Source organism: Diospyros lotus, chromosome 2 (assembly GCF_014633365.1).
Source record: "Diospyros lotus cultivar Yz01 chromosome 2, ASM1463336v1, whole genome shotgun sequence".
Classification (NCBI taxonomy): Eukaryota; Viridiplantae; Streptophyta; class Magnoliopsida; order Ericales; family Ebenaceae; genus Diospyros; species Diospyros lotus.
Genome location: NC_068339.1, coordinates 16,056,472 through 16,083,536, shown reverse-complemented (window position 1 = coordinate 16,083,536; position 27,065 = coordinate 16,056,472). Strand labels below are relative to the sequence as shown.

General features: G+C 37.2%; 1 protein-coding gene across 4 annotated transcripts in view; it reads left to right on the top strand.

Moving 5' to 3' along the window:
• LOC127795184 (galacturonokinase) overlaps positions 1-27,065 on the top strand; it is a 104,775-nt gene that overhangs the window by 41,167 nt on the left and 36,543 nt on the right. For 3 of the 4 annotated variants that reach the window (XM_052326699.1, XM_052326698.1, XM_052326700.1), the window contains exons 5-8: positions 3,389-3,542; positions 4,421-4,486; positions 8,341-8,420; positions 22,772-22,871. In XM_052326699.1, the coding sequence (XP_052182659.1) occupies positions 3,389-3,542; positions 4,421-4,486; positions 8,341-8,420; positions 22,772-22,871 (400 nt within the window). Of the gene's footprint in view, positions 1-3,122; positions 3,265-3,388; positions 3,543-4,420; positions 4,487-8,340; positions 8,421-22,771; positions 22,872-27,065 lie in introns of those variants that run through there. The other variant, XM_052326703.1, reaches the window with a different exon arrangement.

Below are 27,065 nucleotides of genomic sequence, written 5' to 3'. Positions count from 1 at the left end.
TAATTGGCAATGATCCTCTTGTTGATAAGGGAATATATGAAAAGCTAGTCGGAAAATTGATCTACTTATCCCTAACTCGATCGGATATTGCCTATGCTGTGTGTATTGTGAGCCAATTTATGTACTCACCTACTCAACAGCATATGAATGCAGTCTATCATGTATTGAGGTACTTGAAAGGAACACCAGGTAAGGGGCTGTTGTTTAAGAAGATTGATAATAAAGGAGTTGAAGGTTTTGCAGATGTTGACTAGGCAGAATCCATAGTGGATAGCCGATCAACATCCGGGATTTGCACCAAACTTTGGGGTAATTTAGTCACTCAGAGGAGTAAAAAGTATTCAGTAGTATCAAGAAGCAATGCGGAGGCTGAGTATCGGGCAATTGCACAAGGTATATGTGAGTTAATTTGGGTGATCAGATTAATGGAAGATCTACAAATTCCCTTAACATCACCAACAAAACTTTATAGTGACAAGAAGTCAGCTATAAGTATTGTTAATAATCCCATCCAACATGATAGGATGAAGCATGTTAGGATCGATAGGAGTTTTATCCAAAGAGAGATTGATCAAAGAGGAATCAAACTAACTTATCTACCAACAGAAAATCAGGAGGCATATATATTTACTCAGGCCATGTCAAGACTTGGTTTTGAATCTCTTGTTAGCAAGATGGGAATGAGAGATATCTATTCACCAGTTTGAGGGGGGGGGGGGGGGTTGTTGGAGATCGAGATAAGAAGCATTCGAATAGAAGGATAATTTGCTAATTATCTGGTTATCAAGAAGCAAAAAAATAGGAGATAAGAAGATGAGTTCAACTTAAGATATTGTATACTATTTATTTGTAAATTAGTAGCTTGGTTAGATATTGTATTGTTTATCTCTAGGAGTAAAAGTTGTAGGTCATGAACTGTATTTATATGGTGTTCGATCCATGCAAACATGGAGTTTTGATTGATTTCATTCTTCCTCAAATATATAATTGTTTATTTTTCTGTTCAGTTCCTCAAATCTGATTTGATACTCATTCACCGAACCTTCCTACTTTAGCTTATTGAATTCTTCAATGATGTCCATCATAGTTCTTTCCCCAAATAGCATATAAAAATCTTCCACAAACTCCGGTCAATTGAATTCAGTCATCCTCCTACTCCACCCTTGGAACCACACATGATAAGCGGAAGCCAAATTCATATTTTGTCCTTCCACCACTTTATAATGGTAGAAGAATCGTTCACATCAATGTATCCACACATGATAAGAGGCTGCCAAATAGCATACAAAAATCTTCCACAAACTCCGGTCAATTGAATTCAGTCATCCTCCTACTCCACCCTTGGAACCACACATGATAAGCGGCTGCCAAATTCATATTTTGTCCTTCCACCACTCTATAATGGTAGAAGAATCGTTCACATCAATGTATCCACCATCTTGGTTTGCTCCCTTTGAATATTGGAATGTCCAATCTCAACATTGGAGCAAGGTATGGATTTGTATAGGCTCCTTTGGTTGATGATACCAACATCAACTCTGGTTGCTCCTTTGTTTCTGTTGGATCAAGAGTACGTTGTCTACCTCTAGATCCAGCAAGGATCTGAGTCGTGTTGGTCCTAGGAGGGAAGTTTGCTAGTAAGCTCGTATTCGGCATTCTAGAGAACATGCTTATAATAGTGCATAGTTGCTGGCTAAAATTAGAGAATTCTTCTCTAAGACTAGCAAAGTCTTCTCTCATATTTCTCTCCATTGTCATCATCTTGACTTTGCCTTGACTCACCTTCTCTTGAGTTTGGCAAAGGTTGAGTTCCATTGTCTCCAATCTCCCCTCTAGTTGCTCCTGATTCCATCGAAGGCCAATCTCCAATGCATCCAATCAAGTTTCTAGTTGCTTCATTCTAGTACCTTCGGCCATCCTTTAACAGTCTACCTGATTTTGCCTTTAATTCACAGAGAATTACCAGCCACGTCCACTGCATTGATCACCGATGTTCACGATCACCAATGGCATGCAGCGTTTTGCCGATTTTGATAGCAACATTGATCACCAATGGTCTCGATTCCCTTGGATCACCGGTCGCCCAGATCTAATCGGAATTGATGTGGATCAACGATCGCTCAGTCACTACTTCCAATTGTGCCTACCTTACTTGCCCGTACCTGCTACTTGAATTCACTAGAAAAGCTGTGCAATTTTTGAAACCAAACTTCTGCTTCGCAACTTCTGAAACCAAACTTCACTTCACAATTACCTTCGCTTCGCAACTCTGAAACTAGCTTCCGAAAATCACTGACCTACGATCAGCTTCCAGGAAACAACAGACGAAGAGTTTCTGAGAACTGGTAGCTCTAATACCAATTGTCACGTTCCTAGGGTTTCCCTAGGGCTGAGAATGGAATTAGGGAATAGATTGGGAGTGAGAGAATGGAACGGGAGGGAGAAACTAAAAGGAGGGAAAAGTCAGAGAATTAAGGGAGAATTTTGAAGATTCGAGAGAGAACAGAATTCAAATTCATTCATTCATGCACAAGCTGCCTAGTCTCTACTCGTTAGCCTATTTATAGGCTGTTGCAACCCTTACAGTTAGTAACAAATTGGAAGTACAATCCTATAACAACCTAGGGTACAAGAGGGAAAATTATATGTAAAAGAACAATTACTCTTACTTCCCCTGGGTCATGACACTAGGGGATGAAGAGAACTCCCGAACCACTTTACCAACCGTCACAGTGGTGTATAAGGGATTTACAAAAAATATGGTTAAAGATAAAGATGATTGAGGAGCTAGAATTCAAGTAGCCGACCCATCTAGTGGGATTAAGGCTTGTGATGATGATGATACCATGGAAGGTGTGCACGCTGGAAATATATAGGATATATTTGATCTTCTTTTTATTTTTCTTTTCTTTTTTTTTTAAGTTGAGCAACAGCATATGTGAAATTAAGCTTTGACACCAACTAGTTAATGAAAAATACAGATGAAGAAGAAGGAAGAGAGTAGAAGAGAAAATAGAGCAAGCTGACTAATGAGAAAAACCTGGCAACTTAGTTTTTATCCCTTAACCCCATATTTTCGTACAAACATGGGACAAAGTACAGAAGTACAAAAATAGCACCTGGCAAATGTTTTTTTTTTCCTTTGAATGTGTCAAAAGAATGCCCATATAAGCTGATTGTTTGCAGTTTTAATTCTGTTCTTTATTCCCCTAGGATTATGATCTTACACTTCTTGTTCCTTGAGCAGATGGCACCAGACAAGGTGTTCGTATTTTATTGCTTGGAATTTTTTCTTCATTGTTAAATATTGGCCTATATGATTCTTGTCCCAGTGCATTATCTCAATTATTCTATTTTTGAGATTAACTTGGTCTTTTTGGTTTAACAGTGTTGACGAATTCCAGCACCCAAGGCATACTGTTATAGGAAGCAACCAAGTCAATGGAAGTGGTTCATCTAAAGTAGATGAAGAATGCAGTTGGGGAAATTATGCTAGAGGTGCCCTGTATGCTCTACAAAGTAGGGGAAACCACCTCACCCAGGTTAGTATTTGTTTCCTGGCACCTTTTTGTTGGATTTTGTTGATTTCATGATTTATGTTCAAGAACTGTTACAATTGTCTTGTAACCATTGAGGAGAAAAAAATTATAATATCAATATTCAGATATGTGGATGTTCACACAGGATCCTGGCCTCGATAGGTTTCAAGATTTAGATGTAAACAGGACTAGATAGATATTCATTTTTTTTTTAATTTTTCTATGTTTCAGGATTTTTATAAGATTTTCCTGGGTTAAATTGCATCTCTTTGCAAAGGCATACGGAGTGAATTAATGATGAGAAATTGTAATCTTGTACAATTTGTCCACAAAACACGAAATGCTCATGTTTCTCTTTTACTTAGATTGTGGTCTCTTACCTGAAACAAAGTTACGGTGTATGTGGCCTGTGGACTCAAATACTAAATAGGGAAAGAATGTGTCTCTAATAGCTGATGTTGTCTATTTGTCCTTTATATCTTTTGCCTGGAAGTGGCTCTTTATCAGAATATGACATGTTGAGTGCTTTTAGGATGCCTTTGCTTCACAGCATGTAGGTCCAGTTTCTTAATGTATTTCATTTGATTTAATTTCACTTACTGTAACTGTGTAACATCTCAATATCTGGAATAGAAAACAATGTTACAGCTTCTTTCACCTAAAGTGATCAATTCTTGCATCCTATGAATGGATGAATTTTAACAAATCCATGGAAGGGATTGATCTCAAATATTCAGCCCTTGCCATTCCTCTAGCCCAACCTGCTTTAAGTGGATAGTGTAAAGATAGAAAGTGATCAAATGTTTAATGAAGGACCACGAATCCTTCACAATAATGTCCTGTCTAGTTTTGTAAGTGACCAAATTGTTCAACTGTTGCAGGGTATCATAGGGTTTATCTGTGGTTCAGAAGATCTTGATAGTTCAGGTCTTAGCTCTTCTGCAGCTGTAAGTTTATGTAGCCTCTGTTCATGATCCATTAGTTTGATTTGTTCAACCTTGTGCACCATTATTATATGCTCAATGGTCTTGTTTAAGTTGGGTTTTCTTTCAAATTGTGTACTTCTGAAAAATAAAAAGGTACCTCACTCTTTCACCATAAGGTTACTAAGGGACTGTTTTAACAGAACTTTTCTGTTCTTAGGTCTTGTTTTCATTTTTTTTTTTTTTGGTGTATATAGTTTTTCCTTTTTAGTTAAAAAAGTAAAAACTTTAACATGTTGGAAAAATTTGTTTTGTTTTTCTATTTTACTTTTTTCTTCTTTCTTTTTCTTCCTCCCTCTCATTTCCACCATCGGTGGGAGACTTTAGTGACTCAAAGAGTCATCTTGATGCTGGAAAATAAGAAAGATTGCAGAAAATTAGGGAAGAAGAGAAGAAAATCAAGGAGGGGAAAGAAGAAGCCTAGGGAAGGGGAGGTAGAAGTAGCAAGGGAGAGGGAGATAGGGAGAATTTAGTAAAGGAACAAAATCACAATATTATTGTAAGTTGCCCCCCTCTTCCAATTACATTACTAATGCTTGTATATAGGCTAAAATTTAACTAAAAGATAAATCAAATTTCTAAATGAATCATGCCAATAACAAAGGTTAAAAATCTAAAGAGAATAGATGAGGTAGTGGATGTAAAGAGAATAGGGGATAGGATTATTATGGTGAAGGTTATTCTAGGAAGAATGACTATGAATATCTTTGGTACATATGCACCACAAGCGGGGTTAGGTGAGGAGATAAAAGAAAAATTCTGGGAGGACCTAGAGGGACTCATACAAATGATACTAAGAGGAGAGAAAGTGATTATAGGAGGTGACTTAAATGGTCACGTGGGTAGAGACGGAAACGGCTATAGAGAGGTACATGGAGGGTATGGATTCGGGGAAATTAATAATGAGGGTAAGTCTATTTTAGATTTTGCAATGGTATATGGGCTCATCATAACTAATACTAGGTTCAAAAAATGGGACGAACACTTAATCACATATAAAATTGTCACATCAAGCACCCAAATAGATTACTTCCTCATGAGACAAGAGGACCGAGTATGTTGTAAGGATTGTAAGGTGATACCGGGAGAGTGTTTGACTACTTAACATAGACTTCTAGTACTTGACGTCCAAGTAAGAAATTGGAAGAGAAAAAATCACATAAAACAAAATCCAAGAATCAGGTGGTGGGATTTAAAAGGGGAGAAACAACTAATCTTCAAAGAAAAATTAAGGGGTAGAAGAGAATGGAATGGAGAAGGACAAACAAACCAAATGTGGAGAGAAATGGCTAATGCCTTGAGAAACACAGCAAAGGTAGTGCTTGGAGAGACAAATGGTAGAGCCCCTAACCTTAAGGAGTCTTGGTGGTGGAATGAAGAAGTGCAATTGAAAATTAAAAATAAGAAAAATTGCTATAAGGCTGTATATCAGTGCAACAATGAAGAAAATCAAAAAAATTATAAAGAATAAAAAAAGACAGCAAAAAAAGCTGTTAGTGAAGTAAGGTCAAAAGCATACGAGAATCTATGTAAACGACTTGATACAAAAGATGGAGAAAGGGATATATATAAATTAGCTAAAGCAAGAGAAAGAAAAATAAGGGATTTAAATCAAGTGAAATGCATAAAAGATGAAAATCAAAATGTATTAGTGAATGAGGGAACGATTAAGGAGAGATGGAAGAGTATTTCACAAAATTATTCAATGATGATGGCGACACAAGAGTTAGGTTGGGACATCTTAGTAACTCCGAAGGGAACGTGAGTTATACATTCTATCGACGCATAAGTCCAAATGAAATAAGGCAAGCATTCAAAAAGATGAAAAATCATAAGGCGGTGGGACCGGATAATATACCAATAGAAGCATGGAAATGCATGGGAGAAGAGGGTATCTCCTGGCTAACGAAATTATTTAACGCGATTCTTAAATCAAAAAAGATGCCAAATGAGTGGAGGAAGAGTACTTTGGTCCCTATATATAAGAACAAAGGAGATGTTCAAAATTGTGAAAATTACAAAGGAATTAAGTTAATGAGCCATACCATGAAACTCTGGGAGAGAGTAATAGAGCAGAGGCTCAGAAAAGAAACAAAGGTCTCAGAAAATCAGTTTGGTTTCATGCCCGGTAGGTCAACAATGGAAGCTATATATCTACTGAGGCGCCTGATGGAAAGGTATCGGGATCATCAGAAGGACCTACATATGGTGTTTATAGATCTAGAAAAGGCCTATGATAAGGTCCCTAGAGAAGTATTATGGAGGGTTTTAGAGAAGAAAGGAGTCCGAATAGCCTATATACAAGCCCTTAAGGACATGTATCATGGTGCAGAGACAAGGGTCAGAACATGCGGAGGGGATACTTAACCGTTTAAAATTACAATAGGACTGCATCAAGGTTCTGCACTAAGTCCATACTTATTTGCTTTAGTAATGGATGAACTCACTAAAGATATTCAGACAGAGATGTCATGGTGTATGCTATTTGCAAACGACATAGTGTTGGTGGATGAAACAAAAGGAGGAGTGAACACTAAGCTTGAGTTATGGAGAAACAATTTAGAATCTAAGGGATTTAAATTAAGTAGAAAGAAAACAGAATATATGGAATGTAAATTTAGTAAGAATGCAAGAATGGAGGATATTATAATAAAATTGGAAGACCAAATCTTACAAAGAAAAGACCATTTTCGATATTTGGGATCAGTGATTCAAAAAGATGGAGAAATTCACAAGGATGTTACACATAGAATTAAGGCAGGTTGGCTAAAATGGAGAAATGCATCGGGGGTGTTATGTGATGGTAAAATCCCATTAAAATTGAAAGGAAAATTCTATAGGACAGCTATAAGACCAGTTTTGTTGTACAGCTCAGAATGTTGGGCAGTTAAATACCAACATGAGCAAAAGATGAGTGTAGCGGAGATGAGGATGTTAAGATAGATGTGCGGCCATACAAGAAAAGATAAAATTAGAAATGAAGTTATTCGTAATAAGATAGGAGTAGTGCCAATAGAGGAGAAGATGAGAGAGACTAGACTAAGATGGTTTGGTCATGTGAGAAGGAGACCAAGAGACGCTCCTGTGAGGAGAGTTGATGAAATGGAACAATTAATTAAAAAAAGAGGTAGAGGCAGACCTAAGAAGACTTTGAGGGAGACATTAAAGTTTGATATGAAGTGTATGGATCTCAATGAAGATATGACAAAGATAGAAATACATGGAAGTCTAGAATTCATGTAGCCGACCCCACATAGTGGGATAAAGGCTGGATATGTTGTGTTGTTGTTTAAATCAAATTTGTCATCGAGTCTGAGTCACTAGAGAAAAAAGAAAAAATAAAAGAGAAAGGAGGAGAGAAGTAGAGAGAGAAGAAGACAAATTTGTTGTTGAAGGGTGGCCAATGAATTTTCCTGATGGAGAGAGTGGATGGTGAGTTCACCTCTCATGGGAGGGAGAGAGCCAATTTTGTTGGGGGGGAGGGGTAGAGAATAAAGACGAAATGGAAATCGTTGGAACACCAAAATGGTGTTAATATATTTTTCTGAAAGTTCTCAAAATTTTTGATATTTTTGAAAAGTGAAAGAAGTAATCAAATTCATTTTCTCATATCATTTTCAAAATTTTGAAAATGAAAACTGAAATTAGAAGCCCAACCAAATGGGCCCTACAACTCTCTGGAACTGAAAATGCACCTTTATCTTTATTAATAACAGTTTACTGTAGTCTGCTTAATACTTGGGAAACTTATTTTGATTAATTCTCTTTCAGTTCACATCCTGCATCAAACATCAACATCAAATTTGTATGATTAACAGGTTGGAGTTGCTTACCTGTTGGCTTTTGAGAGTGCTAATAATCTTCCTCTGTCTCCCACAGAAAATATTGAGTATGATCGGTAAGTTTTTTGTGATTGTTTTCTGAATGAATGATTAATTTTGGTTTTTTTGGTCAACAAAGATGAGCTTAGTTTACAGTATCCAAAATTAAGCTGTAAAATTGATGTCATGCCTACAAAATTGACATTGGAACCAAATTTGATGCCATTACTCTGGAAGCAGTATATTCTAAGAAGGCTCTGAACTAATTTTCTTTTCAAGTCAAATTCTGTAAGATCCAATAATGATATAACATGTCTGTATTGAGACTAAGAATTGTCATCTTCTTCATATGCTTTTATTATGTGTAGATATGGTTTTGGTGCACCTCAAGTTAACAAGTATCAACATTTATGCGGGCCACAATGGGGCTCAGTCAATGGCAATTTAAGAAAAACTATGATATGACACAGTATTGAAACCATAGCAAATGACTACATATTCCACACATTGAATTTTTTTTTTTTCATTACAATTTTTTTTTGGGTGTAAGAGATCATTCTTCACATCCTATACATATATGTATTTTTTCTGTACATGTACTGTTGTACATTTTCTATTTCATGATAAGGTACCTTCCTTAGGCACAACTGCATTTGAATAAAAGTGTTAATACGCTAACATGTTATGAATTTGGAACACTGCACAGCTTATTAATCCTTTCAGTAAGAACTCCTACAAAATCAATGCCTACATCTTTAGTTTTCATCGACATATGCAAGGGAGCTTGAGAGAAGATTGGCACATCATCTGTTGCTCATTGATCCCTTATTTGAATGGGTTCATGATATTCATTAATGTGGATCCATGGGGATCCACAGGCTACACAAATATGCCCATTGAGATTATTATATTATTGACAATTGAATTATTGTGCTTAATGGTTTCGTGGATGATACCTATGTTATACACTAAAATGAGATATGTTGTACACCATGTTTGCTATACCATGTCTTATGAATTTGTTTTGATTCGTATTGATTTATTTGGAAATGAAACCTTTTTTTTATTGTATAAATATAATGTTAAATCAGAGAACTTGAGAGAGAGAAATCCTAGTTGGAGGAAATTCCATTCCTCGTCAAACAACTAGATAGTACACCTATATATACAAATACTAATGGGTCATGACATAAGCCTATAACATAAAGATAACCCTAGGTGTAACATACATAAATCTCACGCTCCCCCTCAAGTTAGAGCATATATATCATATGTGCCAAGTTTGTTACAAATGTAGTTTATCCGAGGGTGCGTGGGGGCGTTGCTACAAATTAGATTTGAAACTGCAAAATCCAGATTTGAGACAAGAGCGATTTGAGATTGGCTGAGAGGAAGGAGGCGGCGATGACAGATTGGCAACGCAGTAGTGACGCGAGATTTGTGCGAGGCACAAGATTTGAAGAAGAAGCCGCCAGATCTGAGAGCCCTGTTGGAAGCAGAAACATGCGCGAGATTTGAGGGTGGCCGACGATAGTGATGCTCCAATGCCGAAGGGAGGTCGTCGATCGACCAAGGAGATGGCATTGACAGAGAAGAGGCGACCCGGTGACAAAAAGAATGGGCCAACAACGACGTCGAAGGGACAGATCGACTGCGAGGGGTTCTGAGCAGATGACGAGATTCGAAACCAGATTTGAGATACCGACGTTGGAGAGAGATCTGGGCCGACTATGAAGAAGATGGGCAGATCTAAGGGATTGATGGCCGGATTTAAGAAATGATGGCTAGATCTGAAGATTGATGGCCGGATTTGAGGTCTGATAGCTAGATCTGATCGGATCTGAAGGATTGACGGCTTGATCTGAGAAATGATGGCCAGACCAGAAGATCGATGGTCGGATCTGAGTGATGACAGGGGTGGTGGCTTGCAAATTTGGACGACGGCAACGGAGGCGAGATCTAAATTGCGGAAGATCAACAACCACAGCAGTGTCGCCAGAGCAGGGATGCCATGGTGCCGAAGATGACAAGTCGAATGGATTGACAAACAACCGCCTAAGAAGCTTCTCGATTTGGGTCAGTTACGAACGAAGGATGTCGTGGATAAGCAGCTGAAGCGGTCGTGAGATTTGAGACCGGTTGTGGGTGAAATGGTCGACGATGGTGGTGTCGGTCGGTGGCGGTGGTAGTTGCAACTAGGGTTTGGTAAGGGTAGGCTCTGATACTATGTGAAATTAGAGAATTTGAGAGAAAGAAACCCTAGTTGGAGGAAATTTCATTCCTCATCAAACAAATAGATTGTACACCTATATATACTGTTGAAGATAATCTTGGAAAAGATCAAGCCAAATTATATCTTGAAGATTTGAAACTAAAGACGAGATAAGAAGATAGAAAGATAAAGCTTTTCTTTATCCGAAAAATTAGGAATTTTATTATCTAAATAAGTTGTTATTAATTTGTAATTTGAATGTCCTAATTTTTAGCTAGGAGATAAGTTGTACTGCTGTATTTAATACAGTCGTGTACCACAGAATAAGTAGAGTTTTTTAAGCTTTGGATCACTTCTCAATTAGAGTTTTGATTCTCTAAATTCTTCATGGTATAAGAGCTTAGGTTCGTGTAAATCACCATACCTTCCGTAACACATTAACTCTCCTCAATATGGCCTGATTTCTCAACCACCTAGTGCAACCTCCAATATCGCGCCTTCCGCCGCTCGATCAATTCTCCCATCCTTTTCGCCTATCTCAGTAGACCATCATACTCTTCAAATGACACAGCATAAGCTTACCGGAACCAATTATCGGGAATGGTCTTAGTCGGTTATGTTGGTGATGAAAGGGAAAGGTAAGATGGGTTATCTCATAGGTGGAAAAACTCAGCCAGATGCTGATACACCCGAGTATAATACCTGGGATGCTGAAAACTCCATAGTGATGGCTTGGATCATCAATTATATGGAGCCAAAGATAGGGAGAACCTACCTATTCTATAAGACAGCCAAGGAAGTGTGGGATGCCGTTCAAAGTCTGTATTCGGATATGGAAAATACAACACAATGCTTTGAGGTAAGATCGGCCTTAAGAACCACCCGCCAAGGTAACAACTCGGTCACTGATTACTACAATATTCTATCTGAACTATGGCTAGAGATGGATCTATATTATGATATAAACTAGGAGTGCACCAAGGATGGAGTGAAATATGCAAAGATGGTCGAGAAGAAGCGGGTGTTTGAATTCTTGCAGGGACTAAATTCTGACTTAGATGAAGTCAGAGGACGACTCCTAGGGATAAAATCCTTCCCTTCCATCAAGGAGGCCTTTACCGAAGTAAGGAGGGAAGAAAGCAGGAAAAAAGTGATGATGCACACAGCAACGGAAGTTAACAATCAAGGTGGATCAGCACTTGCAATCTCCAAACAAAAGACAACAGAACCTCGAGGAGATCATACAAGAGATAAATCTTGGTGTGATCATTGCAAGAGATCAAACCACACCAAAGAAAACTGCTGGAAGTTACATGGAAAGCCTGCTAATTGGAAGGGGAGAAACCAAAATCAGAAAAAACCACAACTAGCCTATGCAGCGGATACAAAAGAAGGTACAAGTGTCATCCTAACTTCTAACCAGTTGGAAATCCTGCAACAAGTTTTAAACCAAACAAGAGTTACAAAACCCACTGATTCTGAAGAAGTATCAAATTCAACAGCCTCCCATGTGAAACAAGGTATAGTTTATGATTGTTATCTTTCTAAGATGCTTAATAAGAATGATTGGATTGTTGACACAGGAGCTTCCGACTATATGACCGGATCTCTTTGTGGTATGATGGATTACAAACGTTGTGAGAAGAATATAAAGGTGACTATGGCAGATGGCGCAATATCACATGTTGAAGGTGAAGGTTCGGTATATCTAGATGGTTTGTGGCTGAAATCTGTTTTATATGTGCCTTCATTAAAATGCAATCTACTATCTATCAGTAAAGCTACTAGAGATATGCATTGCAAAGTGACGTTTTTTCCTACTCATTGCGTGTTTCAGGACCTCATTTCGGGGAGGATGATTGGCAATGCTAAGGAAAGAGAAGGCCTTTACTATGTGCAAGGATCGGCTGATGCTCCTGCTTTTCTTTCTAGGTTACAGAATTCCTTTGTTTCCTCTACTGTTTTAGATTCTAACATCTACTTGTGGCACAAAAGATTAGGTCATTCGAACTTTCGATATTTAAAGATTTTGTACTCTCGTTTATTTGGCAATAAAATGAGTGATTCATTCAATTGTGAAGAGTGCATTCTTGCTAAACAAACTAAATCTTCTCATCCCATTCATGCATATCAACCAACTAAACCTTTTTACATTATCCATAGTGATGTATGGGGGCCAACTAGGTTACCAAATCTAACCAATACTCGCTGGTTTGTCACTTTCATAGATGACCATACTAGGGTGTGTTGGGTGTTTTTGATGAAGGAAAAATCATAAGTCTTTAAACTTTTCAGAAACTTTCATCAAATGGTTCTCAACAATTTTCAAACATCCATTCATATCCTTCGTTCGGATAATGGAAAAGAATACTTCTCCTCTGAATTCGAGACATACTTGAGAGACAATGGCATTATTCATCAAACCACATGTCCCTATAACCCCCAACAAAACGGAATTGCCGAGAAAAAAAATCGAGATTTGCTAGAAACTGCTCGCACATTGATGTTCTCTAGTTTTGTGTCTACATCTTTTTGGGGAGAAGCTATCCTTAGAGCAGCTTATCTCATTAATAGGCTTCCTACTAAAATCCTCAATTTCAAAACCCCATTAAACACTCTCATTACATCATATCCTCTCCTAACCCGCATGCTGAATTCCTTATCCCCTAAAGTCTTCGGATGTACAGCCTTCGTTCACAATTATCACTCAAAATTGCATCCTAAGTCCCTGAAGTGTGTGTTTGTTGGCTACTCACCCACCCAACCAGGATACAAGTGTTATTGTCCTAACATTAAAAAGTTTTTTATGTCATGTGATGTCTCTTTTCTCGAGAATCAGTTTTATTATCCTACCACTAATCTGCAGGGGGAGATGTCTAGTGCAGTTTGTGGTAGAGATAATTGTTGGGATGTTAGTATTTTTCCTGAAATAGTTGTTCCTTCTATTCTCATTCCGAATACTGTAACTTATTCAGGGGGAGAACAGCAGAAATCTGCTGCAGAAAAAACTGCAACCGCAGATCCTAAATCAAAGCTACCACTCAAGGTATATTCAAGAAGAAAGGATCTTGAACCGAGGCAAGACCAATCATTATTCCTGGAACAAGGTCCAGCACATGGAGAGGGAGTAAGAAATGAATCAGCAGTGCCAATTGAAGATCTCAATAGAACACAGAATGCTGAATCAGAAATTGGAAATTCGGAGGTTGAATCAGTTGATCTGGATGTCCCAATTGCTTGGAGAACATGGGTAAGATCATGTACTAAACACCCCATTGCTAATCATTTGGTGTATTCTCGACTTTCCCCAGGTTTCAGGGCATTTACTATAAAGATGGATGAGGTGTACATACCAAAAAACATTGGTGAAGCTCTACAAAATCCTGACTGGAAAAGAGCTGTAATGGAAGAAATGGATGCCCTAATAAAAAATGGCATGTGAGAACTGGTTGAACTACCTAAAAACAAGAAAGTGGTAGGAAGTAAATGGGTTTTCACAACAAAACATAGAGCTGATGAGAGCATTGAATGATACAAAGCAAGATTGGTGGCCCAAGGATTCACAGAAACTCAAGGTATAGATTATGAAGAGACCTTTGCACCTGCTGCAAAACTCAATTCTATACGTGTGTTATTATCAATTGCAGCCAACTTAGATTAGGAACTACACCAACTTGATATAAAGAATGCATTTCTGAACGGAGAGCTAGAGGAAGAGATATATATGAGAATTCCTCCCGGATTTGAAGAAAAAGGGGAGGTTTGCAGATTAATCAAATCACTATATGGGCTAAAACAATCTCTAGGGCCTGGTTCAAGCTATTTAGTACCACATTACATCAGTTAGGGTATCAACAAGGGCAGTCTGACCATACCCTATTTACTAAACATGCTGCTAATGGTCTAAAAACAATTTTAATTGTTTATGTGGATGACATTATTATTACATGTAATGATCATCAGGAGATCAAAGCTTTAAAGGAACAATTACAGCAGACATTTGAAGTAAAAGACCGTGGGCAGATGAGGTACTTTCTTGGGATGGAAGTAGCAAGGAGCAAGGAGGGAATTCTTATATCTCAAAGAAAATATACACTAGACCTACTCAAAGAAACAGGCAAGCTGGGTTGTAGACCAGCTAGTACCCTACTAGAACCCAATTGGAAGGCCAGTGTAGATGGGACAGGAAAAGAAGTGAATAAGGAGAGGTATCAAAGATTAGTGGGGAGGCTAATATACTTATCTCTTACCAGACTAGACATTTCATATGTAGTAAGTAAAGTAAGTCAATACATGCATTCACCTCATGGCAAACATCTTGATGCAGTTTATCATATCCTAAGATACCTGAAAGGAACTCCTGGCAAGGGTATTTTATTCAAAAAAATCGAAGATCGAGGAATTCAAGGGTTTGTAGATGCTGATTTGGCAGGTTCATTTGAAGATAGTAAATCAATTTCTGGTTATTGCACAAAGCTGTGGGGAAATATTGTTACGTGGAGAAGCAAAAAACAGAGTGTGGTAGCAAGAAGTAGTGCTGAAGTAGAGTACCGAGCTATAGCTCAAGGAGTCTGTTAAATAATATGGCTAGAAAAATTTATGAATGATTTGAAGATGACTAATACTGATCCTACAAGATTATATTGTGACAGTAAATCTGCCATCAGTATAGTAAACAATCCAGTTCAACATGACCGAATGAAGCATGTGAGAATTGATAGGCACTTCATCAAGCAAGAGATTGAAGATGGTGGAATAAACCTGATGTATATCCCTACTGGCCTACAAGAAGCTGACATCTTTACAAAAGCAATGAACAAACAAGGCTTTGAAGTGATAAGAGGGCAAGATGGGAATGAAGGATTTCTATGCTCTAGTTTGAGGGGGAGTGTTGAAGATAATCTTGGAAAAGATAAAGCCAAATTATATCTTGAAGATTTGAAACTAAATGCGAGATAAGAAGATAGAAAGATAAAGCTTTTCTATATCCGAAAAATTAGGAATTTTATTATCTAAATAAGTTGTTATTAATTTGTAATTTGAATGTCCTATTTTTTAGCTAGGAGATAAGTTGTATTGCTGCATTTATTTAATACAGCCGTGTACCACAAAATAGGTAGAGTTTTCTGTGCTTTGGATCACTTCTCAATTAGAGTTTTGATTCTCTAAATTCTTCATATACAAATACTAATGGGTCATGACATAAAGATCACCCTAGGTGTAATATACATAAATATCACTGAAATGAGATATGTTGTACACCATGTCTTATGAATTTGTTCTGATTCATATTGATTTATTTGGAAATGAAACCTTTTTTTTATTGTATAAATATAAAAAGGAAATATTTTGGATATGTGTTATTTATACATGCCAAATTACAGTCACCTACTGCAAGCTCACCGGTCCAACTATCATTTTTTAGATACATCACAAGATGCTTAAAGATGGTTGACTTGGATTGGGGGAACTAGCAGTGAACAGCTTTAGGACTCTAAACATTTATTTTTGTCTAAGTTGAATTGTAACATTTGAGGATATTTTTATTGTAAAATAAAAGAATCTGAAAGTCTATCTCATAAATGAGGTGTACAACAACTTATATACATGCATCCTATTCCTATATAAGGAAATAGACTAAAATAGGAAACTAACCATACAAGAATAGGAAACTATCTATACAGAAATAAAAGCTATGAATTAGGCAATAATATTGCAGCCCTAACTTATCATAAATATGTAGCTAATTACACCCTAGAATATGTTACTAAGTCTTCCCCTCGAGCTGAAACATAAATGTCCATCATGTGAAGCTTGTCACTCAGTCTAGTGAAGCCACCCTGCTTAAGGGCCTTGGTGAACATATCAGCAATCTGATCCTTTGAAGTTGTAAATGGAGTACAAATCTTCTTACTAGTGACAACATTCCTCACAAAGTGACAATCAACTTCAATATGCTTTGTTCGTTCATGGAAAACAAGGGTACTCGCAATATGAATTGTTGCTTGTTTGTCACAAAGCATAGCAATAGGATTCGTGTATATAATACCAAAATCTTCTAACACCATCTTTATCTATATTAGTTCATATGTGGTATGAGCCATAGCACAGTATTCCGCTTCGGCACTAGATCTAGACACAACTGTTTGCTTCTTGCTTTTCCAAGTTACTAGATTACCTCCTACAAAAGTATAGTAACTTGATGTTGATTTTCTGTTACCCTTGTCACCAGCATAGTTAGCATCTGAAAAACCAACTAAATCCATATGTTTGTGCTTTTTGAACCACAATTGTTTTCTTGGATATTTTTTAATATATATCAAAACATTACATGTAGCTTCCCAGTGACACTTCTTAGGTTCTTTCCATAAACTGACTAATTAACCCCACAACATGCACAATATCTGGCTTTGTCACTGTCAGATAAATAAGCTTCCCAACTATTCGTTTGTATTGTGTATTGTCCTCAAGGTCTTTATCCTCCTTCCACAAGTCAAATTTAGGTTCCATAGGAACTTTTTCTGGTTTTGCCCCTAATAGGCCTATTTCTTGTGGAAGATCGGTGGCATACTTTCTTTGGGATAGCATTACACCCTGTTTACCACGAGCAAACCTCGATACAAAGAAATTACGTCAATTGACCAATGTCTTTTGTAACAAATTGTTGCTACAAGTATTTCTTGGTTTTTGCAATGCTAGTTATATCACTATCTGATTACAATATATCATCAAAATATACAATAAGTACCACAAAGCCAGATGAACTATGTTGCACAAAGATTGAATGATCAGCTCGACTTTGCCAAAATCCTGCATAGCTACCTGAATGAATTTGTCAAACAAACTCTAGGACTCTACTTCAAACAATAAATAGCCTTTTCAATTTACACACTAGATGAGTGTATCCTTTGGAAACTAGTTGTGCTTAGTGTATCCTTTGGAAACTAGTTGTGCTTTGTACCGATCAATAGAACCATCGGGATAATACTTAACAACAAAAACCCATGGATGAACCCCCTCAGGTAACTATACCAAGTCCCATGTGCCTCTAGTAAGAAGGGTTGACATCTCCTCCACAGTTGTATGCCGATCCAGGCTTTGAATAGCCTCTTGGTCATCTCTAGGAATAGAGATAGAGGACGAAGACAAAGCATAAGGATGAAAAGGACTAAGGTGATCAAAGTAGACAACATTAGCCATGGAATATTGAGTACAAGGATGTTTACCTTTGTGAAGAGCAATGGGTGGATAGTAGAATCACTAGTAGAATACAATAGAGGAGGAGACATCTTGAGAGTAGGAGGGATTGGCAAAGTGGTTCACTTGGTGTAAACTTGCAAGGGTTTGGGAGGTGGGATGGATGGATTCACAGGAGTAAGAAGGAGAGATTGTTTGGTGGTGGAAACCTTAAAAAATGGGTTTGACTCATAAAAAGTGACATCGGCAAAAACAAACCCCTTTTGAGTTAGAGAATACCCCAAGAAAATACAACGGATGGCTCTAGGAGAAAGTTTATACAGACCAGGCTCAAAAAGATGAACAAAGCACACATCCAAAAATACTAGTAGTAAGAGGAAACAAAGGAGAATAAGGAAAAGACATTTAAAGGGAATTTGCCTCCAAGAACAGAAGATGGTATCCTATTAATAAGAAGCCTGGCTGTAAGTGCAACATCACCCCCAAAAAGATTTAGGCACATGCATTTGAAGCATAATGGTGCAGGCAACCTCAAGAAGATGTCGGTTTTTACATTCAACCACACCATTTTGTTGTGGGGTATAAGCACTAGAAGTCTGAAGAATAATGCCATTAGAAGAACAAAATTTAGAGAAGTTATATTTCATATATTCTAAAGCATTGTCAGATCTCAACACACGAATATTAGAAAAAAATTGAGTCTTTATTTCACTATGAAAGGTTTGAAATATATCAAGAGTAGGTGACCTAGCTTTCGACAAGTAAATCCAAGTCATCCTAGAATAATCATCCACAAACATAATAAAATACCTATCCCCAGTCATAGAGGAGTAACGGCAAGGCTCCCACACATCTGAATGCACTAAATCAAAAGGACACAAACTTCGACTTTCTCTAGAAGGAAAAGACACTCTGTGATGTTTTCCTAACCAACACACATCATTGTTTAGTTCAGAAACAGACTCACTAAGAGACACAATGTGCTTTAACCGAGAGAGGGAGGGATCACCCAACCGACAATGCCAATGATAAGAAGACACACCCCCAATTGTCGTATTCATCTGGAGATCTTGAATAACACAGTGAGTGGGAAAGAAAGTTACAAAACAATTCAAAGATTTTTAAGTTGATGAACAGAAATAAGATTAAAGGACAGTTTTGGAAGATGGAAGACTTGGTTAAGCATAAGAGAAGAAGTATGGACAGTACCAAAACCAGACACATTACAAACATAGTCATCAGCAATAGTAATGGGGGGGAGAGATTGACAAGGTGTAAGTTTGGTGAACTGACACGAGTTACCTATCATGTGATTTGTCATTTGATGCACCTGAATCAATTAACCAGGAAGTACCAGAGGAGGCAGCAAGTGCCCCTGCACCTAATTGGTAGGTATGGAGGCAACGGAACTCAGCTGAGGGTGAAGTAACCTATCATACTCCTCCTTAGACATCAAAATAACATCCTTTTGAACTGCAGCGGAAGGAATAGGTTCATGAGAAGGAAGAGTAACAGCCACAGCCTGTAGGGGCATTGAATGGCTTAGCACCTTTGGTAGCACAATCAGGCTTACCATGCTTACCCCAACAGCATCCACAGTATGCCCTTGTTTGCCACAAAAAACACATAACCTATCATGACCTTTGCCTTTTCCATTGTCACACGCCCACTACCACGTGCAACCATGGCAAAATGCTCAAGATCAACCCCAGGAGAGGACAAGACTAGAGAAGCAGATTGTAGGCTGGAGAAGGTGGACTGAAGCATAGGCATGGTACTGTCCCCAAGCAACTGACTCCTAAGAGTGTTGTACTGCTTATTTAGATTCATTAAAAAACCACATACAAAGAGGTTTTCCCATTGCTGTTGACGAAATTCATTGATAATCCCCTAATAGGCAGCAAAAAATTCTGGTAGAGTCCTCTCTCCTTGCTTATGATCAACAAGCTGCTGAAACATATAGAAGATATGAGAATTATTACCATCATTAGAAAACATCTCTTTGATAGAATCCCACATCTCCTTAGCAGTTGATGTGAGAGTGAGACCAACAGAGGCAGCAATCTCAGGTTCCAAAGCATTTAACACGCATGTCTTCACTGCACAATCAGATTGACACCATGCTGTATATCTGGAATCCTTAGAATCTGGCTTGTTACCAATGAGATGATGGGCACGACCTTGGGAACCCAAGTAGGTACGAAAAGCTTGGGACCAAAGAGCATAATTCTTTCCATTAAACTTCACCGTTGTGCCAACAGAAACATGTAGATCTGAAATTGTCATGTTATCTGCCATCCTAAAGCACAAACACAAGCATTACAAGGCACACAACCTCAAATACAGAGGCACAAGTGATTGATCACACAAGAGAGGATCAATCTACCTCACAACAAACAAACTAGGGCAAGAAAAGTTATCAAAACAGCAAGCTAGGAAGGAAGAGATGACAGGCGGCTAGGGTTAGAGTTGAACCTGCTCTGATACCTTGTAAAATAAAAGAATGTGAAAGTCTATCTCATAAATGAGGTGCACAACAACTTATATACATGCATCCTATTCCTATGTAAGGAAACAAACTAAAATAAGAAACTAACTATACAGGAATAGGAAACTATATATACAGAAAGTATAAATTAGATAATAATATTGCAGCCCTAAATTATCATAATATACAGATAATTACACCTAGAATACGTTGCAGACAATAAAGCTATAGTAAGAAATGATTGGAGATCTAGAATTCAATGTAGCCAACCCCACATAGTGGGATAGAGGCTTAGTATGTTGTTGAGTTGTAACATTAGAGGATATTCTTTCTTTAGATATTATGGTTAATTTACGTCATAGCTAGATTTCCAAAAATATTGTGAGCATCTTGGGGTTATCTTATTACCTGAAGGGGGTGCATCATTTGCTGTTAGGGGAAAAATGATCAAAGTTGGTTTTGCATCCCCTTACCTCCCTTATTGGGTTCAACTTCGTCCTCCTTTCCCTTTATGTTTCTAAAATTTCTCAAGTTTCCTACTTGTTCTGAATCAGTCTCTTGAAGCATTTTCTTGATATCGACTGAAAGATCCCACCTTGGTATTGCCCTTTCTCAATGCAGGTATGTTTTTGAAATATTGTTTGAGATATCTGTTAGGAGCCATGTTTGCTGATAGTCTTATAGATCCAAGTGCCAAACTTATAGCTTATAAAGTTGATCTATGGAGTTAATTCAGTCTATATCTAAGATTGGTTGGGAAATTGAATTATTTGACTCTTATAATGATTGGATATATCTTTTGCCAAATGTTGCCAACCAGTTCTTAGGTTAGAAGTCATTAGGATGGACAAACTCAAGTTCAGTATACCTTAAGCTGGATTTTTTTAATTAAAATAATTATAAACATAGTTTAAAAAATAATGCAAGTTTGAAACTATTTAAGAAACTACTATCAAATTTTGCAAAGAGAAGTAACCAAGCAAAAGTTGGTCTTGGTGGGAGCGAATTCCAGAGGAACTTGATCCTCATGTTAGCGAGTTCCTCAAAGCAGAAAGTTCTGTGCACTTTTCCATTACTGTGCACATGGGGAGTGAGTACCTAAGGTTTCCATGGTTAGCAAGTTTTTACTTGGCTACATTTTAAATAATTTTATCCAAAAAAAAATTAGTATTCTTTTAAGTAGTTTCAAACTTGTAGTATCTTTTTAAATATGTATTTTTTTTAAAAAATCCCCCTAAAATGTCCTTCAATGTGGTCTATTGTCTGGTCGTGGTTGTACACAAATTCAGGGATATGCAAAAGCAGATTTGTCTGGTCCATGATCAGATCTATGGCACATACCATGTGATTGATATGGATAAATAATATTCTAGAAGAGTTTGGAGTTTAACATTCACAAGTTATGAAATTAATGTGTGACACAAATAGTCCATGCTGCTTCCTTCTCATGTTCCATGAGAGGATTAAACAAACTGAGGTTGATTGTCACTTCATTTGGGGAAATGTTCTGCACAATGTAATTGAGACAACTCATGTCGGGTGACATCCAAAGACCAACGTGCAAATTTGTTTAGTAAAAGCATAGAAGAATTCTACTTTGAAAGACATAACTCTTTCTGTTTTTGGTTAAGAGGTTATTTGTATACTTAATTATAGTAATTGTAAACTGTATATTTGTTTTCTTTTGATATGAGTACCGACATAGCTCTAGTTGTTATCCATCATTTTTTCATTCTGTCCAAAGTTTACATTCACAAAATTACCCATATAAGCATCCTCTTTTGATTCTCGGCTATCGTTTTACCCTCTTTAGCAACAGCTCTGTATCTCTCTGTGCAGAAGCGTTGTGCAGAGAATAAGAAGCCCATTTAGTACCAACTGATGCAGATACATTATACATCTCGCACTGTCACACCCTTACCATATTCCTCCTGCTCTGCCCAATCTTTTTTAAGGCCCCTGAGAAATCAAAATACTTGCAAGTTACTGAGTGAAACTCAAAGTTGCAAGTTCTGATTATGTTGTGGAAACTTTTGCAATCCTGGCGGAGAAGGTGTGTTGTTGAAGAAGCATAAAGAATATACCATAATGCAATGAACACACCTATAAGTTTGGTTGCCAACATAGAGGATACTTTAACTGGTTAAATTGATTACTTGTGTTTCTTGACTATTCTATTGATCGCGCAATCCTAGGCAGTCTGAAAACAAATCCCGTCTTTCTATGAATTCTACTGTAATATTCCTTTCCTTTGGTCTGGGTTTGATTCCATGTTTCATTGTTTCTCCATTCAGTTACTCTATTGCATTTAATTTTTGATAATTCCACTATTTATGAATATATATTTGTCATTCTCCTTTTTCTTTTCTAATTTTTTATTGTTTTTATTTTATTTTATTTTCTTCTACCTTTTTCTTTCTGATCAATTTTATTAACTACCTACATTTCACAATTTAGATTTTTTATGCTACCTCACATATTTGTTTGCAGAAATGTAAATTTCCTCTTAAGTCATTTTCTTTCACATGCAGGCTGGTTGAAAATGAATATTTAGGTCTGAGGAATGGGATATTGGATCAGTCAGCAATACTGCTTTCAAGATATGGTTGTCTGACCTGTATGAACTGCAAGGTAATATATGGAATATTGAATGTAAAATCTCCCTCTCTCTCTTATCTCTCTCATTTTTCTCCCTGGTGTTCCACTGGATGTCCCTTAATCTATCGTTTGATGGATATGTACCTCTTAGGTCATATTCAATTAAACAAATTGCTGTGAACTATATTCAACTGATTTCATCTTATCAAGTTGCCCTGCTCATGCAACTGTTAGTACAAAGCGATGAATATACATTATTAGTTATTATGACATTAAGAATTTTCTTCATTAGAAAATAAATTGGCTTTTATTGTGGTAAATTGTAAAGCTAGATAATTTTATTCACATACGCATATCTGTCCAGCCTGGGAAAAAAAATTATGGTATGTCCATTGCGGCCATCCAGGTGGCACAGCTGCAAGCCTAGATGAAACAATTGCCCTAGCTCACCTAATGAGGTTTGCTCTCTATGTAGTACCTTGCAGGTATGCAGCCTCCACTGAGCTGGTGTACTGTATGTGGTACTTGATTGAGAGCAGAAAAGACTGCAAGACCATCTAATCTTCTTGCCAAAGATGCGCTCATTATGCCCCCTAGCTCAGCCAAAACCCTCTACCTTGAACACATGCTTGCCTAGAACCTTGCCTACTGAGCAAGACCTCTACTACCACTAAAAGGATGATCCGTATAAACCACAAACTCTCAATAAGCCAATAGTGTTGCTAAAGATGAATTGCTCTCACCAAAGCATAAAACTCCTAAACAGGAAGAATACCATCTTTCCCTTGGCTTCCCATCTTGACTAAGAACTGCCTCAATACCTGATCAAAGGCTTTCCAGTCTGAATTTGGCCACTCAAAATCACTTTTTTGAGCAGTTATTAATATTAATCATCCTATAGCTGAAATTCTTGTTAAACCTCCCAAAATGAGGCTAACCAATGAAAATTCTGCAGTCAATTGATGAATTAAGGTGCTGGCCAATCTTTAATGGCATGTGTAAAGATTGAGCTAGGGCAGAGAGTAGAATGAAAACAAGATGAGAGAAAGAATGCTCTGGAATTCTGATTAGTGAATCGAATGAATACAGAAACAAGACTAAGCTGATTTTATACTCAGCCAAGTCTAGACTACAAGCATAATAAAGAAAGCTAACTAACGGCGCAAAACAGAAAGCGCAAGTTTAGAATAACAGCTGCTACAACTGAAAGCAAAATATATAACATAACTGAATAACAGAAAACTAAAGCAGCTTAGGTTATATTTTCTTTAACAGCATGTGCATTCTCTTTTTTCTGAAACAATAAATGCCACCAAAAGATGCACTTCTTCTAGTTTATATAAAGCTGCTTCTGGTGTAGTAGCTCTTAAACTTGATGCAAATGATTCTAAAGCCCCTCCTTAGTGAGCCTGTAGATCAAAATGTCACCAAAATAATCTACGACAAAGGATTTTGAGCAAGTTTTGAGTACCTTTGTCATGACTCACGTGAAGTTCTCCATGTATAGAAAGCCCAAATTGTATCATTAGCCACTCATGAAACCCATTCAGTGTTTCGAGTGCTATCTTCCTTTCGTCATTACTTTAATTTGATATGGTGATAACCACTCCTTTAATCAATCTCAGAGAAAACATTAGAAATGGCCAATTGCTGAATAGGATTTAGGAGGCATTCTATAGACTGGATGGTTGAATGGCTTCCTATGACCAAATCAATGGCTTGTTGAATGCACCTTGAACAATTGTGAGAAAATTTGATATATTATTTCTCTTCCACTTGATTACAATATATATAGGAGAAAGAAATCAATCAAATCCCTAGAATTAAGGAAAAAATGAATCCTAATTACATCAATTACTAATTTACATCAATCAATCAATCCCAACAATTAAGATTGATTATAATCAATCCCATAAATTGTGGGATAAGATTGATTATAGTCAATCCCATAGATTGTGGGATAATTGATAATCAATCCCATAGATTGAGAGATTGATTTGGATTGATAATCAATCTCATAGATTGTGGGATTGATTATCCAACAAACTTTACAGCAAAGAATTCCAACACTTCCCTTAAGCTGGGCTGTAAATATTTATCATACAGAGCTTGCAATCCAGATTTTCAAAATGTGCCCTTGGAAGTGCTTTAGTAAGGATATTGACAGTCTTTAAATTAAAAGGAATGTAAACAGGCTTGATTACGCCCCCTTCTATTTTTTCTCTGATGAAATGTCGTTTTATTTCCACATACTTTGCCTGATCGTGATGAATTGGATTTTTGTCAATACTAATGGCAAATTGACTATCACACAGTAGCTGAATTGATCTCTCAGAAGATATCTTCAACTCAGCTAATACTCTTTTCACCCAAATTCCTTCACAAATACCGTGAGTCATAGCTCAGAATTCCGCTTCTGCACTACTCCTAGCTACCACAGCTTGCTTTTTACTTCTCCATGTTGTTAGATTTCCCCAAATAGGTACAATATTCAGAAGTGGATCGTCTATTTGAAATTGAGCCTGCCTAGTCTACATCGGAATACAATTTCACTTTTCTGCTTGAGTTCTTTCTGAATAACAATCCATCTCCTGGAGTCATTTTCAAGTATCTCAAGATTCTATACCCCACTGTCATGTGTTCTTTAGTAGGGTTGTTCATGAACTGGCTAACAACGCTTACTGAGAATGCTATGTCAGGCCTAGTATGTGAGAGATAGATCAACTTCCTTGCAAGTCTTTGATATCTTCCCTTCTCTATAGGAGCATTGTCTTTATTTGAACCAAGTTTGGTAGTGTAGTCTATAGGTGTCTCTGCAAGTTTACACCCAAGCATACCTATTTCTTTAAGAAGATCCAATACATATTTTCTTTCAGAAACTGTAATGCCCTGCTTAGACCTAGCCACTTCCATTCCCAAGAAGTATGTGAGTCTCCCTAGATCCTTGATCTCAAACTCTCTAGCTAGAAATTCTTTTACTCTTGGAAACTCCTCGGCATAATCCCCTGTTAGAACTATATCATCAACATAGACAATCAACATGGAAGTCAATCCATCTGAAGAATGTTTTACAAACATTGTGTGATCAGACTGTCCCTGTATATACCAATTACTCTTCATAACATTGGTAAATCTCTTAAACCAAGCTCGGGGTGATTGTTTTAGACCATAAAGTGACTTCTTTAGTCAACACACTTTGTTGCTGTTTGATGAGTTTTGTAGTCCCTGGGGAATGTCCATATAGACCTCCTCTTTAGATTTCCATTCAAGAATGCATTTTTGACATCTATTTGATGGAGGGGTCAATCTAGATTTGCTGCAAGAGATAAGAGTATCCGAATAGTGTTGAGTTTTACAACTGGAGCAAATGTCTCCTCATAATCTATGCCATAGGTTTGAGTAAACCCCTTAGCTACCAACCGAGCCTTGTATCTCTCAATACTAACATCTACCTTTGTTTTTACAGTGAAGATCCACTTGCACTTGATCAAGTTCTTTCCATGAGACAAATCAATAATTTCCCAAGTATCATTCTTCACCAGGGCATTAACTTCCTCATTAACCACCTTCTTCCATTCTAGGATAGCCATGGCGTCTTGGATTGAATTAGGAATGGAGATAGAATTGATTTTGCTGGTGAATGCTTGGTAAGATGAGGATAAGACCCTCATAACTCACATAGTTGCAAATAGGGTACAATGGCCTACTTTTGCATTCTCTCACCCCTTTCCCGAGTGCAATGGGTAGCTTCTCATTAGAATTATCATGATCACTTAAACTAGTACCTGCAAAATTTTCCTCCACAGTCTGTAAGTTAAATGTAGGGATTTTTACCTCAGGTTCAGATGCTGATAGTAATAGTGAATCTACTAGAGTCTTTGATTTTTGTTGAAAACTGGAACAAGCAATCAGAATAAGGCTTGGATTGGAAGAACTCGGAAGGAACTCAACTTCCATCTTAATGACTTGAATATTCATAAGGTGTTTAAATAGACTAAAGTTCCTACAATCTAGGAAATTTAAAAATACAAACAAACTTATTTAAAATACAAATACAACAACATATCTAAGATATAACAAATCTCCTAAATTTTAGAGATAGATAAGATTCTATCTCCTCCTAGATTTTAGAGAGATTGGAGATGCTTTAACTTAATCATGATTGGAAACATTATCGACATTATCTTGATCATCATATTTCAACACTTCCCCTCAAGCTGATGAATG